Below are 18,207 nucleotides of genomic sequence, written 5' to 3'. Positions count from 1 at the left end.
ATCATACCAACTAGCTAAAAATTGATTTTTCATTTGAACTGAACATTATCAGTAAGGCATTTATTATATAAAAGTTTTCGGTTGAAATATAGACTTCAAAAGTCAAGCTTAAGAGATCCAAAATGAGAGATTTTGACAAAAATGAAATGGTTGGGCTCTTGAGGCAGAGGACCTCATCATCTGAGAGCAAAATGGTTATCATTTTCGGATTTGTCGTAATCAAAACCATGGGAAACAATGAAAAAGGCAAAAAATTTGAAAATTTTTGCATTTGGAACAGGTCTATTAAGTGATAATAGACCTATCTGGTAGCACCCTTGATTGCTTTAAGTAACGCATTACCAGTATTGCAGATGTTAAACCCAGATATAGAGCAACGTACAGCAATTTGTCCTCCCGATAGCTCAGTTGGTTAGCGCGTGACTTCTGGAACGAAGAAGCTTCAAGATCAAGTGGCGCTGGTTCGACTCTCGGGGTGTGCGCTTGAGCAACGCATGTTAAGGATTGGTCTCCATTCAGCGGCATCTAATAGATGGAATAATTCCCCTGCAACAAGACTTCAACAATCGGAAACTTCACTCTGTTAATCTCGGTGACCGGGCCTGCGTCAGTGATTCAAAACCTCTACAAGTATGCTAAACTGCCAGGATTAAGCTCTGCAAGAAGCTTTCCCAGTCCGAAGATAAAGATTCAATCAATCAATTAATATATTGGAAAAACTTGAAATCCTACCATCTTGTGTGGGAAGTCTATTCTTCTCGTCTATGTCAACGTGGTTTAAAGTGTCTTTTTCGAAGCTCGTCAGTTTTTCAAGCGTTTTTTCTTGAGCATAACCTAAATATATCATCAATAAATATTTTCAATTTTGTTGGTTACTGATTTCAATACTCCAAAATGAATACAGTAGTCCGTACCATAGAGAGAAGAGGGTGTTCCTCACGAAAAAAACGGGTTTAAAACTACAGTGTTGAAGATAACTACTCCTTGTTTTCGAGGATGATGGTCTTTGCTTAAACGTTATGAGTTCTTGAATGACTAATGAGTCCAATCTCAGCTTTAAAAGTTCGGTTGCATTTGACATTTTAGATATCTTGGAAGAGCTGGGTGTGGGTGCAGTTGACGTTATTTTCTGTGTTTTCTTTTAACTTTTGAGATCTTCTTTTTTGAAACGAGGCAGCACCTTTATGAATGGCAGATGTTCAACATCGGCCTATCCTCTTCCGCTTTCTTCCAGTTTGTGTGGTCGATATTGCACTTTTTGAGATTACTATGAAATGTCTTGTTCAGTAGAATAGACATCTACTGTAGTAGAAAAAACATCTATCGAATAGAATCGGGGAACACTTGTCCAGGGAAAGGTTTGTGTATCAAACCAAAATTTTGGAAGCACTGCAAATAAAACGCTATAATCCACCTTTAAAATGACAATTGATGCTTACGGCTAGTCTTTTTCTCTCTCTGTGTATTTTAAGATTACTTTTTCGCAGTAGGCCTATCTATACATAGCACATCATATAATCTGTTCAACGCTGTTTAATGCAGTGACCTTTGAGATTCTCGTGCTTATTGTTGAGTGTTGGTCGTCATTTTGTGATCCTCTGGGGGCGAAGGTTTATCTTTTTACCACTCCATTAGGTGGCTTGAAGGTGGTACAATTGTTGATGATGTGGTCTGCGGTCTGTTTCTCAGCACCACACCACATCCGCCCCGTTAGCTCATTGGTTACGCGCCAGGCTCAAGATCACGCGGCGCTGGTTCGACTCTCGGGGTGTGCACTTGAACAACGCACGTTAAAGACTGCTCTCCATTCAGCGGCGTCCAGTGAATGGAATAATTCCTCGGCAACAACACTTTAACAATCGGAAAGCTTCACTCTGCCAATCTCGGTAACCGGCCCTGTGTCAAGAGCCTTTACAAATATGCGAAACTACCAGGAATAACCTATCAAGGCTTTGTCAGTCCGAGGATAAAGATTCAAAACCAAACCAACAGGAGGAAGAAGAGCCCAGTCCCCACTAGTCCACCGTTGATCGGAAAAGCTTGATGCCCGTGCGGAAATTGTTGAAGTGCACCCATGCTTGTCTTTGTAGTGTTAGGCCGATAGGACGTGTGTCGGTGTCGGAAATAAACGAATGGAGTCTGGTGGTGATTGACTTCCATTGAGAGTTCCATTTATAATCCGCCCAATTAGTCGCAGAGATTTCTTGTTCATCAGCTTCGTTAATCAAGAGTTGAACGGCTGACACGAATGGGTGTCTTGATTTTAGTCGACGGGATGCTCGTTTAAGGGAGCAGAAATCTTGGAATGGAGAATATGGTTGGGCTGTAGGGCCTGTTGACCGAGGGACAGACTGACGACGAAGCTCAGCAAGTTAAATATCAGCGAAAATGGGAAAATTATCCAATGCTGTGATACGCAGGCATCCGGCCACTGTGCGCAGAGCTCTGTTAATGGCAGTGTCGATATTGTGACTGCGAGCACTGCGGCACCAAACATGTGCCCAGTACACTTCTGAGGAATAAATAAGGCCTGGGGCTGCTATATAAAAAGTGTTAGTCTTCGTTCCCCAGCTGGAGCCTGTCAGGCGCTTGAGCAGCAGCGTGCGATGACAGTTTCTTGCGCAGTGACATAAAATGGTGGCGGTACGAGAGCGATCTGTCAGAAGGACAATGATTTTTCGTTATACTGGACATTCAGCTCATAATTAGCTTCCCGGTTGCGTAGATGGAAAGCTGCTACAGTTTTGGTTTCGCTGAATTTCAGTCGCTATTTCTGGAGGTAAGCTGAGAGGGTTTTTGAGTCCTGGGTCAGGTTGTTTTCTAGGTTTTTCCACGACTTTGTGGAGTGGAGAATTGCCAGGTCGTCCGCATATGCGTATTTTGCGAAGATTGTGCTTGGAAGGTCGTGGGTGTAGAATGTAGATGTTAAAGAGAAGTGGAGCAAGGACTGATTTATGTGAGACGCTATTTTTCAGGCGTCTCAATCTGCTATGCCGTGAGTTTCCGGTGGTGAGGGTGAAGCTTCGATTCCTGATAAGTTCCATAATCATATGAACCACATATCGGTCTGCAAGCAGACGAAGCAGCCTGCAAGTATAGCCGTGATGCCACACGGTGTCTTAGGCAGCTCCATCTAAAAAGACAGCGCCGGTCTTCTGTTTTACCTCAAAGCAATCCTCGATGTCTTGGGTCAAAAGTGTGACATGGCCCACAGTGGATTTTCCGATCCGGAATCCAGCTTGCTTCTTTGGAAGGAGCGGGTCGATAATTGGGTTGACACGGGCATAGATCCGCCTTTCAAGAATTTTTAAAGGAACACTGGACACCTGTACGATTCTGCGACTGGGAAACTTCTGTAGTGCCAGTTCGCAAGGCTTCTACTGAAAGTAAGAAACCCAAATTAAGAGTTTGTGGTGACTATTCCTCGACGGTTAATCCACAACTTAGAACTCTCAGGCACCCTTTGCCTCTTCCAGAGGATTTAATGCGTAAACTAGGGGGTGGCCACGGGTTCACTAAGATTGACCTGGCAGATGCTTATAACCAGATTAAGCTAGGTCCAAGGAGTCGTAAAGTCTTGGCATCAAGTACCCATAGAGGGGTTTTACTACAAAATGCTATGTCGTTTGGCATCTCTTCTGCCCCAGGCAATTTCCAAAAGATAATGGATGATCTAACTAGTGACTTTCCAGGTGTAGCACTCATGTAGCAGTCTACCTGGATGACATTTTGATAAGTGGAGCTACAGCAGAAGAACATTTCCAGAACCTTAAACGACTACTTGATCGTTTATCTTCGAAAGGTCTTAGATGTAGGAAGGAAAAATGTAGATTTGCCCAGGCAAATGTCGAAAACCTAGGCCATGGTACTTCTAAACAGGGGACTCCTAAGCCGACAGCCGACGAGGTTCCTAATCCATCCACGCCGATTTCAATCGAAAATTCTTCCACGCCGATCGCAACCGAGGAATCATCATCGTCATCGGTCTCGAACCAAGGACATATATTGAGGCGGTCACAGAGAAGACGCCAACCACCCCTTCGTTATGGGCGGTCATAAATTTTATTGGGGAGGTGTGTATTTTGTTTGTTTTTGTTGAAACAATGTACCTTGCTTTCGTTCCCCTTAGGTCTTCCCTTTTGCGTTTTTGTTGATCAGCGCATCTCGTTTTGTTTCACCATATTTTTTGGTTGCACAGTATGCACACCTTTTTGATGGGTAGTTTCATTCTTGCGATTTTGAATACAAGTAGCAAACTTTTATATGACTCTTGTTGAATGAGTTAAAAAGACTACAGAAACGTTAGCAACACTGGAGAGAAACGGAGTCAGATTTAATGGACAAATAGTAAACAACATATTAAGATATGCACGCAGATGACACTGTCATTCTGGCTGACACAAAGGAAAAATTGCAGAAAAGTATGGACAAAATCAATGAAATCAGTAAAAAGTACAAAATGAAACTATTTAAACAAAACAAAGACAATGCTGATCGAAAAAAGCAATGGAAACAAAAAATAAAGATTAAGCTGGAAGGAGAACAATTGGATCAGGTCACCAAGTACACATACCTAGGGTCCCTCATTACACAAGATGGAAGATGCACCAATGAAGTAAAAAGAAGAATCGGTCAAGCAAATGCGTCATTTTGGAAATGCAAGGAATTTTTAAGAAGAGGTATAGATTTGCAATTAAAACTGAAACTATTGTCATGATATCAAACCAGTTAAAGTCACATGGAAGTGAAAGTTGAACCTACAACAAAAAATTCACAAAAAGTAATGCTTTTCAACTCTGGTGTTGCAGAAGAATATTAAAATTATCATATAAAAACACATTACAAATAAATTAATTGAAAAAGATACGAAGTGCAAGATAGATGGGCCGACGATTTAACAAAACAGAACATAAAATTCGCCGGACACATTTCGAGAGGATCGACGCTGATCATGATCAAAAAAAAATCAAAATTGAACAGCTGTCGAAGAGAAATCCAAAATAGTAAGCTTTGCTTGTCTGATGTGAAGCCTCGAATCAAGATTATATTTGTGCACAAAAACAGGCCAATTTTCATATTGCAGTAGATGTAAATAATTTTATTGTTGTGCGTTAATTAAAATAAAGCTAACTTAGCTAGAATGAAGTTGGTGAAAATCAAAATTTGAAAAGAAGCACAGAGGCACATTACTAAACTAATGTGCGCAGTAGATCCCAACATTTTCTATTGTGTCGCGAGGTATGTGACAACCAATAGATAAAAAATATTTTTTTTTATTTCTAAGGTGGTCTTTTGTACGCTTTTAAAAATTCGTTTGCCGCTGCTGGAATGCTAAGTATTTCATCTATGTGAGCAAAAATGTAAAACAAATTTTATTGTTTTGGCAGGAAATACGTGCAGTGTCTTGCCTGCAAAATCTGAGAAGGAAATGGTAGACGGCGAATGTATAGAATGCGTATTGACGTCATTCTTCAAAACACATGCAGGTTAGGTTTTTTTTTGTGGTAGGCACACAGATCACTTTTATAACAACACTAGGTGCGTCTCTAAACAGTAATACTCGTGGACAGTAGCTTATGGCATTAATATTTCGTGACGCCTTCCATCAACAAACGTATTACTGGTAAACTGTGTACAGTAAAATAATTTGGTCAAGTGATATATTTCATCGTGTCTGCTGCTCGAGACTCATGCCAGGTGAATGTGCTGCACGAAAAACAACTTGTCTTGCCAACAGGATGTTCCTCAATAAATTCATTAGGTTCGCACACGATTGCAAGATTTTTGGTCACTCTTCGTGATCAGGATTGGGGATTTTTGGCGGTACTTCCGTTCTACACTACCATACCTCTTTAGTATTGAATTCAAGGACGGCTCTTATTGGGTGTTTGAGCAAGATGCACGGCCAAGAGCCATAGCCGTAGGAGACAGGGGGCAAGGGGGGCGGTCGCTCCTCTGCTGGAAAAAAGTCGCAAATTTGGGCAAAAATGTCCAGTTATATGGGCAAATCAATCTTACCATGATGTTTCGACATCTTACCAGTTTACAAACTTTACACAATTGTTATAATTTAATGAGATACGTTGATATTTTCCAATAAACGTAAAATGTATTATCATCTACTGTATTTTGGAAACTAATTGCATGTGGTATTGCAATTTGAGCAGAATAAGTTTCGATTCAACATTTGCAAAAAGTAAGTGTAAAAGAGCACAATTGGTGAGCAGAAGTAGGCCTAAGCTTATTCACTAAATAAGGTGCATTTCTTCACAGGTAGGATTCAAAAGCCTGCTCCATATCCTACTATAATGCAGTTACTAATAGAATCATTTGGTCGAAAATGTTTAGTTATTTGGACAAATAAATTTTTGTTATCAGTTTTCAACATTTTACCAGTTTAGGAACTTTGTATAGTGTTGTATTTTGAAGTACATTAACGTTTTAAAATGTAAAATGTAGCATCATCAATTTTTGAAGCGTTTGTATTGCAGTTTGGGCTGAAGCTTCGATTCAGTATCTGCAAAGATTAAATTTAAAAGAATGCAATTGGGGAGCACATGTAAGCTTATTTCAGATTCATTAAAATACTAGCCTACCGGTACCTTTCTTCATCCGTACTATTTTGAAAGCCTGCTGGGTACTGGTAACGTTATGAGGCTTTTGTTTTAGCATAGTAAACCTGTTTTGGTTTTATGATTTTTGTCAATATCCTATTAATGAAGTTATTTGTAAAAATATTTGGGCAAAAATGTCCAGTTATTAACGTAATGATGGTAGGCTACTGAAAGTAGATATTAAAAGCAGTTTTGTTCAAAGGTGCAGGTTTGATGCAAGAAAGATACAACTTGATGGTTTGTGTACGGCAGTGGTTCTTAACCGGGGGTGAATTTACCTCCTGGGGGTAAATTTTACCCAGGGCCTGATTAAGGCTTACGGGGGCCCGAGGCACAGCTAATTTTAGCGGCCCCTATTGGCAATCGCTTTCGATGCAGAGTAGCAGTGTTCAACTTTTGCCTAGCATTGCCAATAACTTCGCCCAGGGACTTCGCCAAAGCGTGACGATTCGGAATCGTTATTCCATTTAGCAATCGTTACAAAATTTGAAATCGTTTCTCAAAAATAACAACTGGTTTGGTTTGGTTTTGAATCTTTATCCTCGGACTGACAAAGCCTTGATAGGTTATTCTTGGTAATTTCGCATACGTGTAGACTCACTGTAGAGGCTTTTGACGCAGGGCCGGTTACCCAGATTGGCAGAGTGAAATTTTCGATTGTTGAAGTGTTGTTGCCGAGGAATTATTCCATTCACTAGGTGCCGCTGAATGGAGAGCAGACCTGAAATGCGTTGCGCAAGCGCACACCCCGAGAGTCGAACCAGGCACAACAACTTTGCTCACTGCAATAACAACTGTGGTCACACTGACACAACAACTTTCACTACCTACGCCTACGGTACTAAAGTAAAAAAAATGGGGGCCCTCAAAACCAGGGGGCCTGAGGCCTGTGCCTCGTGTGCCTCATGGTTAATCGGGCCCTGATTTTACCTACCGAGGAGGTAAATTTACTGAATCATAAATTAAAGCAAACTTCATTTTTTCAGATTAAAAAGCTGGTAGTGTTGTACTTAATTTTGATTCAAATTTATGCTTAATGTAAGTTTTCGTCTTTTTCTTTTATCTCCACGCAAATATACAACCAGTTTCATTTCAGCAGCGTATGTGTGCTACAGTTTTACTGTACACAACCGAATCAGAAGTTTGACCACAAAGTGGGTTGCGACTCTGGATGGCAAATAAACAACTTGTTTTTGATATTTGCCATATTTTGCCATAAAACAATTTTACTCGTAAGCAACCTGGTTAAAGGCAGTTGGTGTTTTCTAACTTTTGCTTTTAATTGGCACTGGCCTAAGAATTGTGGTAAGTTAGTCATTGTTAATCTAACAAAAAATAAAGAGCCCAAAATGTAGCCTAGATACTAAACTCATGTTCAGCAAACAAACGTTTCGAAAACTATACTGTTTTCATCTTCAGTGCTATAGTGATTTTTGTTTAGTTTTTATTATTATTATTATTAGTTTATTAGTATTATTAATAAGAAAAGATTGGCATCACCTGGATGAGAACAGCAATAGACAGAATGGTGTGGAAACATATGTGGAGGCCATCTGCCAGCAGTGGTATGACCGGCTGATGATTATTATTATTATTAAGTTATTATTTATGAGTTTTTTTTAATTTTATTTGGTTTAGCTTGTTGTTGTTTAATAATTAGGGATTGTTGATGTTTGTAAATGTTTGGTGTAATAGATATTTTAGTGATTATTGCTATTTAATTGTCAATCGTTGTCGTAATTTGAATGGAACTGCAGCGTCATGCCCAAGGCGAATGTTATGTTTGACCACCTCGATCATGCATAACCCGACTGGATGTCTGAGCCTAATGTGGGGTGCCATGCAATTATATCTTCATCAAGGATTTTTGACCATGCAGCTTGGATGGAGGTAGGCACAAATGGTTTTCTTAATTTGCGTTGCTGTCTTTTTCCATTCGCTGGAATTCCATTTATTTATGAATCAAGTAAATTTTTTAATGTTGTTGATTCACTGAGTAGATTGCAACAAATCATAAACCGGTTTTTATGCTTTGAAGTAGTTTTTTTTTTTTAAGAAAAGTTATTTTTGTCTTATTTTTTTATTACTCCACCTGTCGTGTGTTTTCGCTACGTTTCGAAATTGATAAAAAAAAAACTGCGCGAAGACTCGACATAGCCTAATTAAAGAGAATCCATTTGTAAAGCAAGAGGACAGCATTACTCTTTCTTGGCAATGAGCATTCTGAAAAAATCGCTCGCCTCGCTGTAAGCATGATAAACAAGTGCCTTCGTTTGTTTAGCATTATTAAAGAAGTCAAAAGTGTTGAAGAGTTTGGTCTGGCAGTAGTGTTGCTCAATTATTTTTGCTGTTGCGGTTTTCTAAGTTAAATAGCCTACTAACAACATGCTGCTCTGAATACAACGCACGAAAATTTGTTCTTTTTTAGAATAAGAGTCAGTTTAAAATTTTATTATTGCGGCCCGCTACAGTTTTCCTAATACCCAGTTGGCCCACATGCAAAAAAGGTTGACAACTCCTGAACTACCGGTACATCAATTTTTACCAGATTTTTGTTTGGTCCATATTCTAAGATCTTTGTTACTAAGCAGTTTTAACTTTGACTGGATTATATCACCATTTACCTATCTGGTTGCCGTGGTACTGCTGTCTGCCAACAAAAAAGTTCAAAAGGCTGAGATGAGACAAACAGCTTCAAACAAAAAAAGCTATACAAAAAAGGAAGCAGCGCATATTTTCATGGTTAGGCTAATGTTATTGTTTATATCCAGATCTTAAATAGTTTTTGATCCGGTGGATTTACGGCAAAAGCCACTTTGCACGACCAAAGTCGATTAGAGCCAGGTTTTTGTTACATTGCACTTTAAATTTTGAAACATCAAAGATTGAATAAAAAAAATCAAACATTTTTTAGAATTCACAAAATAAAAATGTGAAGAAATTTGAGTAACTTTTTATCGTACGTCAGCATAAAGTATATTCGTCAGTTCACTTTTGTAGCCTATGACTAACACAAAGCTTTTCAATTTTGAAATGGCAACACTGGCCAAACTAGATTGAGACTCAATCCATTTTTGGCACACACACATCATTAGCAGTGGCTTAGTCTTAATAGTTACCGCTAATTACTTTGCACAGTAGTCTACAAGTTCAAAAAATGCCTCAATCAAGTAACTTAACTTAATTTCCAAAGTGATCTCGATCTTATTGATTTTCAAGATCAAGATCACACAAAGAGTGATCTAGATTCTAGTCTAGAAGATCAAGATCACGCCCTCTGCACCTATGCAGATATACAACTTGCTACGTAAACTATAGTTTCAAAATAGTTGTTTCAACTTGTCTAAGAAAAATTATTAAAAACTTGAATCTTTGCCTATAGCTTAAAAAGTTTAATCTTAGGGCTTCGCTATATTTCTTACCTTCAACAACTCCTGACTTTTCCATGGTTTCTGTTTTTTTGAGTCCTCCTTTGTCAAAGGCTGTAAGCTCTTCAAGGTTTGGTCTTACTTCAACCATGATAAACAAGTCCTGTATAACTAAGTCCTAGCTACGTACATAGAATATCAAAATTTTTGAAAATGTTCAAATGAAGGTAGTTCATATGACAACTCACTGCGAGCGATACAGCTGACAAAAGAAGCCCTAATATATAAGGTTAAAGTTGAAAGGCATTGTATAAATACAAAACAAATTTGACATTAATTAGTGACAAGGGGCAAAGGCAAATGCGTCAAGCATTCTTGTTTGCTTGTGAGGATATTACGTTTCAGACAATATAAAAGCTACTATCAGTGATAGATGACTCTGATATAACTCATCCGGCACTGGCGCCTCGATTGCTATACACAGGAAGTGACGTAAAGCAGGCTTGTCAAGAAACCGCGTTATGTGGTTAACTTCTGGCGCGATGCCTCAGGTGAGATTCGTTTGCTAAGGAAGCCAGTTATGAAATTTTACGTTTCGCTTCTGTTGGATTACATAAAATAATGATAGCAAAATCCATTTGCATTGCTCTCCAAGAGACGGTCAACTGTTTCGATAAATAGTTCGTGACTGAATAGTGCAGTGGTTCCCGTGTTTCCTTGTTAGCACCTCTTTGAAATTACCAACAGTTCTCGTACTCTTTCCCAGAATGATTCAAAAGGAATGTTGTTTGCGTGTGTAAATAACGAAGCCTTTATGTTCCTTTAATTTTTTTTTCATGCACAGTAGCCCAACTGACAAGGAAATAACACAATATGTAGCCTACAAATATAATCTATATAGGCTACATGTACAAAAATAAATCTGTACAAACATTTGCCACAAGTTTGTACAGATTTATTGCCTTGAAGTTTAACGTTAAGATTTTTCCCGTCTATAAAACATTTAAAGGTGGTTGATATTTTCAGTTGAAGCCTTAAACTCCTTTCCGCTTATGTTCAAACGTCGTGTTCACTTGCTCGCATGATGCGAGTTCGACATACATTGTGTATGACCACGTGACATTTGGCGACGAGAGTGGGAAAGCATTTGAATTTAGCTAATTTTAATAAAAACAATGCAATTAAAAATCATATTAGAAACTGTCAATCGTGTTCAAACAATAAACCCTCATTGGAGTCCTTCGAAATTGTTCGTAAATATTTGTCCGAGTTCGACAACAAGATTCACGACGCATTAATCATCAAATCTTTCAACCCAGGGCTCAACAGGCAATTATTCGCTGGCGGAGCCTCCTACCTTTTAACAGTTTTTGATTGAATTGTCACGTCTTGTGCTTCTCGTATTTTTACTTTGTTTGTGCCACTATCTTGTGCTGTGCTTCTGTCCATCTTGCATAATCTGCTTGCAGTGGCGTAGCTAGGGGGGGGGAGCGGACCGCCCCGGGCAGCACGTCTGGGGGGCGGCACTTTCAGACAGGACGTTTTTTTTTGTTGTAGTTGATAATGCAAAAATACACGGAAAATAATACAAAGTCAAGGAAGCAAGACACTATCATGCAACCCACCCTTAAATATTCGAAAAAACAACATAGAACAAGTTGCCTCAATAAAGTTTCTGGGAATAATTGTAAACGAGCATTTGTCATGGAAATCTCATATGGAAATCTTGCTTCAAACAATAGGATCAACACTCTGCGTGACAAAAAAAAATTAAGCCTTTCCTAAACAAACAAGCACTTCTCTCCATTTACCATTCTCTAGTTGAGAGTCAGATATTATATTGTATCTCAACATGGTGTCATGAAAACAAAACTACATTGCAAAAGCTGCAACGTACATGCAATAACTTTCTTCGTATTATATTTGACATTGACCGCAGAGAAAGCATAAAAGGTGTAGCCTAATGGAACTCAATAATTTGAAATCAATTAACCACATGAAAAATACAGAGATTGCAACTTTCATGTTTAAATATTCAAAAAAGCTACTTCCCACAGTAGTAATAACTATATTTGATTCAATGATATAATTATGTGTAAACAATCAAGTAGCCTAACAACAAGCCCAAATTGTATAACAACAAGAAGTACCCAAACAAGAAGAACTACCCAAATTGTATAACAACAAGAAGTAATTCTCCTTATATTCCGATATATTGCAGAATTAACACTTGCAAACAATCAATACGGTACATGGGGACAACAGTTTGGAACAAGCTTCCCCCTACTATAAGAAATGAATGCAAAACTGTAAAAGGCTTTAAATCAAAAATGAACAAGCTAAATCTTCCTTGAAATAATCCTATCTAAGTATAACATGCACCAAACTTACTGATATATATACTTTTTTTTTTGCCCAGCAATGATAGGCCAATGTGTGTAGATTTATTAGCAAAATAGTAAGTTTGTAAGTACTCCTACTGGCCTTCTGGTTCTTGTGTTTTTTTGTCCACAGAATTTCGACAGAGTCTGCAGAAGTTTTTCCATCCTCTTCGACCAATCACCATCTTTCGGTGAAGCGGTGGCCATGTGCTCCAACCAGTTGTTTTATATCAATATCTTGGACTGGATCGTCATGCTATTGTCTGATTGTTTATCTATTTTTCTAACATGCCAAATTTAATTTTTTTTTCACTTTTGTTATGGTTTAACGTGTAAAACATACGGTAACCCAAATTTATCATATTACTGTGACATGCCACTACTACATCCCAGCTGGCGATGCCTGTCGTTTTTGCATTAATGCAACGTTTGCTAACGTTGGATCAGTGTGGAGGTGACGAGTTTAGCTGACTGGGGTCTAAAATTATCGCTTTATCAACGCAACTTTTATCAAAGCACGCTTGATATCTTCAAGACATAACTTCCCTGGGTATAATTGAATTTCCGCAAGATGATGATGTTGTTTTTGTTAGTTTGTTTTATTTGTTTTTGTCATTGTTTTCATGTCGTCAAGTTATAGCCTATCTATTTTGTGAGTCGTGCAAGGCCTATGGTGCGTTGCGCTTGAAATGGCTTTGCCCGTGGTAGGATTTCTTTGTGGGGTTTTCTTTGCCTGCCTTGCTCTTCTTTGCTATGAGCTAAACGCATCAAGACGTGTTCCCCTTACGACCATCAGCACTCTTGATAACGCACCATGGCCGATCTTCATAGCAACTGTCCATACAAATCTTAAATATATCAGCTAAAGCTATGTGGGCTAATAGTCTGGGAGCCTACGACAGAAGATTTCACCCCATAAGGTACAAAAGGTTTGACCCCTTGAAGTTACTGGGGTCAACCATGTCACTCACAAAAAGTATGGAAGATTGACCGCGCCGGGTGGATCTGGTCCCTAGAGCCCCGTAAAAAGCCCAAAAAGGGGGTTAATTTCACCCCATAAGGTACATGGACCAAACTTGGTGAAAACGAAGTTCTATGTCAGGACATCACAAAAATATCAAATCTAACAATATTTTCGAGTGGAAAGGTGATGTAAGACCCCCCCGAAAGTGACCCCCCGGGGGGTTAATTTCACCCCATAAGGTACATGGACCAAACTTGGTCAAAACGAAGTCTTATGTCTGGACATCACAAAAATATCAAATCTAACAATATTTTCGGGTGGAAAGGTGATGTAAGATGCCTTCAAAGTGACTTCCCTTAATGTGACCCCCTCGGAAGGTTTATTTCACCCCATAAAGTACATGGACCAAACTTGGTCAAAATGAAGTCTTATGTCAGGACATCACAAAAATATCAAATTTAACAATATTTTCGGGTGGAAAGGTGATGTAAGATGACTTCAAAGTGACTTCCCTTAATGTGACCCCCTCGGAAGGTGTATTTCACCCCATAAAGTACATGGACCAAACTTGGTCAAAACGAAGTCTTATGTCAGGACATCAAAAAAATATCAAATCTAACAATAGTTTTGGGAGGAAAGGTGATGTAAGACTCCCTTAAAGTGACCCCCCAGGGGATTAATTGCACCCCATTAGGTAGGCTACATGGACTAAAGTAGGTTAAATCGAAGTCTTACTTCACGGCATAACAAAAATATCAAATCTAACAATATTTTCGGGTGGAAAGGTGATGTAAGATGTCATCAAAGTAACCCTAAGAGGGTTTATTTCACCATAGAGTACATGGACCAAACGTGGTCAAAACGAAGTCTTATAGGACATCGCAAAATATCAAATCTAACAATACTCTCAGTTGGGAAGATGATAAAAGACCTACCCAAAAGTGAATCTCCTCCTATAGTTCAATTTACTTCATTCCTTACTCGAACCAACCTTGGTGTAACGGAAGTGCTATGCCAGGACAGTACCAATGGATTAAATCTAAAAATATTTTTATTTAGGTTTTGGTGAAATACATTTACAAGCTGTCCCATGATGCATGAAATGGAACTATAGCCTATTTTACAAAAAGTTTTTGTATAAATCATGTTCAGTCAATCGAAAAAAAGCAACAGGACATGACAATACATGGCTTTGTAACACCAAAAACAGAAAGTACATGAGAAGCATATAGGCTACAGTAGCCAGAAAATTGATCGAAGATCTTGATACGATCACTAAATGTTGAATTAATCGAACAACTGACTATCCAAAGCAAAACGTTTCGAAGTGAATCATTTGGAACGTTAATTCAGGCAGTAATGAACATTTTCCAGCTGCTACAATAAATAACCCAATAAACCCAATGTAGTAATTTTTTGTTTAATGCCATTTGCTTCATGTCTCTAATCAGTTATTGTAACTGTTCATTCATAAACAGAGATTGTTTGTGTAAACGTAAACGGTCGTTTCTTTATTCTTCATTGTCACTGCTGTCGCTTTCACTTTCTTCGTCTTATTCTTCGTCTTATTTGGATAGTCAGTTGTTCAATTAAGTCAACATTTAGTGGTCGTATCAAGACCTTGGATCAATTTTCTGGCTACTGTAGCCACGGGCGCCGATCCCTATAGGACAGTGGGGACATGTCCCCACCATCTTTTTACATGTCCCCATCATCTTTTTACATTATTTTTGTAACGTAAAAGGGAAAATATTACCCGAATGTCACAATTTTACCAGTCAAACGTTTAAAATATATTGAAAGGGGGGGACAATATTTTTGTTTTATGCGAGGAAGCCCCAACCGTAGTAGAAATGTTTTATTAGGCAGAGAAACCCTGGTGTAACTCGCAAATTGTATTTAATTTGGTTACGCCAGGGCCACACAGTGCAGAGTTTTAGAATTACTTTGAAAGAGTCGTACAAGCATGTAGTGCAGTAAGTGTAGCTTGTGTTACTTTTGTATAAGAAAAAAGCTATTTTTTCAGTTATTATTACATTGAGGTGAAGAGCTGTTGAAATGTCTTTACCGGTTTGGCAAAAAATTGTATATAGGAAAATCAGCAGTTGGAAGGCTGGCAGGCAGCTTTTTTTCAATTGAAAAAACTCTTACCCTACCCAATTTTTAAAAGACTTGTCACGTTCCAAATCGTCTTCAGTATGGACATTGGACATGGCCATGGTCAACCTCCTAAACTTCAAGATCGATCGGTCAGAGTATTTTGCAGTCATTGACAGCTCGCAGCAAAATCTTACTGACTATTTCAAGTCGACCGATCTTGAGCACTACAAAATTCTACAAGAATCACTCTTTAGTGGAAAGCTACAATCACATTTGGTAGACGATTATCTTCAGTTCTTTGACACAGAGTCCCTTGCACAAGATTTTCGAATGATATTCAAGAAGATACCATCCGCTGTTTGGCAAATGTTTCTACAAGTGGAACTTTTGCTCATATCACCAGCCCGCTCGTGTTCAGCTGAACGCTCATTTTCAACTTTGCGACGTATCAAAACTTTGTTACCATCTACCATGACACAGAAACGGCCAAATCATGCAATGGTCTGCTATGTGCACAATAAAGTTTTGAATTCGATCAACCTTCATTACAAGCCAAGGATCAACCAAGGACTTCGTTTTTAATTCGCCGGAGACTCGTTGGCGAGTTGCAGTGTTTGGACTTCTGCTGTCCAATGCTGACACTGACAATTAAAATACATCGCATTAGACTTGTAGCCTATATCTACTGTAGGCCTATTTGTTTGTTTGTTGAACAGACCCCAATCTTTCAGCTCGCTTCGCTCGTCTGCCCTTTCTTTCCTAGTAAATGTCCCCACCAATCTTAGAGAGCGATCGGCGCCCATGACTGTAGCCTATATGCTTCTTATGTACTTTCTGTTTTTGGTGTTACAAAGCCATGTATTGTCATGTCCTGTTGCCTTTTTTCGATTGACTGAGTATGATTTATACAAAAACTTTTTGTAAAGTAGGCTATAGTTCCATTTCATGCATATGCATCATGGGACAGCTTGTGAATGTATTTCACCAAAACCTATATAAAAATATTTTTAGATTTCATCCATTGGTACTGTCCTGGCATAGCACTTCCGTTACACCAAGGTTGGTTCGAGTAAGGAATGAAGTAAATTAAACTGTAGGAGGAGATTCACTTTTGGGTAGGTCTTTTATCATCTTCCCAACTGAGAGTATTGTTAGATTTGATATTTTGTGGTGTCCTATAAGACTTCGTTTTGACCACGTTTGGTCCATGTACTCTATGGTGAAATAAACCCTCTTAGGGTTACTTTGATGACATCTTACATCACCTTTCCACCCGAAAATATTGTTAGATTTGATATTTTTGTTATGCCGTGAAGTAAGACTTCGATTTAACCTACTTTAGTCCATGTAGCCTACCTTATGGTGTGCAATTAACCCCCTGGGGGGTCACTTTAGGGGGGTCTTACATCACCTTTCCTCCCAAAACTATTGTTAGATTTGATATTTTTGTGATGTCCTGACATAAGACTTCGTTTTAACCAAGTTTGGTCCATGTACTCTATGGGGTGAAATACACCTTCCGAGAGGGTCACATTATGGGAAGTCACTTTGAAGTCATCTTACATCACCTTTCCACCCGAAAATATTGTTAGATTTGATATTTTTGTGATGTCCAGACATAAGACTTCGTTTTGACCAAGTTTGGTCCATGTACTTTATGGGGTGAAATAAACCTTCCGAGGGGGTCACATTAAGGGAAGTCACTTTGAAGTCATCTTACATCACCTTTCCACCCGAAAATATTGTTAGATTTGATATTTTTGTGATGTCCAGACATAAGACTTCATTTTGACCAAGTTTGGTTCATGTACTTTATGGGGTGAAATAAACCTTCCGAGGGGGTCACATTAAGGGAAGTCACTTTGAAGGCATCTTACATCACCTTTCCACCCGAAAATATTGTTAGATTTGATATTTTTGTGATGTCCTGACATAAGACTTCGTTTTGACCAAGTTTGGTCCATGTACCTTATGGGGTGAAATTAACCCCCCGGGGGGTCACTTTCGGGGGGGTCTTACATCACCTTTCCACTCGAAAATATTGTTAGATTTGATATTTTTGTGATGTCCTGACATAAAACTTCGTATTCACCAAGTTTGGTGCATGTACCTTATGGGGTGAAATTAACCCCCTTTTTGGGCTTTTTAGGGGGCTCTAGGGTCCAGATCCACCCGGTGCGGTCAATCTTCCATACTTTTTGTGAGTGACATGGTTGACCCCAGTAACTTCAAGGGGTCAAACCTTTTGTACCTTATGGGGTGAAATCTTCTGTCGTAGGCTCTCGGTCTATAATAAAGCTATAGCCTAAATATATGCTGTTTTTGTAACATTTTCTTTTTTTATTTTCCCTTTATATCTTAAATTTTTCTGAAGGTGTTGCGACCGTGTTAAATTTCTTTCAACTCAATAACTTACTTCGGTCTCAAGCACGTTTTAACGTTCGCGTTTTGTCGCTTCTACCATTTTCTCGACCTTTGCTATGCTGACGTGTATTGTTTTGATATGATGGTCAGAAATAAAAACAACTGAACTAAAGTTACCGAAAAATTCCCAAGAAAACATGGTCTTATCCTTTTGCTATGCCACCGGACAGCACCATTTTACAGGAATATTTATACTAGGGGATTTATACCCACATTTTTCTTGAAAATGCTCTCAGAATGCACCAAATTCAAAGTAATTTTTCAAAATTTTCTGGGGGAGGTCCCCCAGACCTCCCGCCGCTGGATGTCGTTTTTGGCGAAGCCCGCCCTTAAAACCCCCCCTTTCAAAATTACTG

At 38.8% G+C, this 18,207-nt stretch overlaps 1 protein-coding gene across 1 annotated transcript in view; it reads right to left on the bottom strand.

The window, feature by feature from the left end:
• LOC145772259 (uncharacterized) overlaps positions 1-10,185 on the bottom strand; it is a 45,202-nt gene extending 35,017 nt beyond the window's left edge. The window contains exons 1-2 of the mRNA XM_082584119.1: positions 10,037-10,185; positions 733-834 (exon numbers count right to left, since the gene is read on the bottom strand). Coding sequence (XP_082440245.1) covers positions 733-834; positions 10,037-10,133 — 199 coding nt within the window. The 5' untranslated portion in view covers positions 10,134-10,185. The remainder of the gene's footprint in view (positions 1-732; positions 835-10,036) is intronic.
• Positions 10,186-18,207: the final 8,022 nt, after the last annotated feature.

Source organism: Aplidium turbinatum, chromosome 6 (assembly GCF_918807975.1).
Source record: "Aplidium turbinatum chromosome 6, kaAplTurb1.1, whole genome shotgun sequence".
Classification (NCBI taxonomy): domain Eukaryota; kingdom Metazoa; phylum Chordata; class Ascidiacea; order Aplousobranchia; family Polyclinidae; genus Aplidium; species Aplidium turbinatum.
The sequence above is the reverse complement of the archived record's forward strand: the minus strand, read 5'-3'. Positions and strand labels throughout refer to the sequence as shown.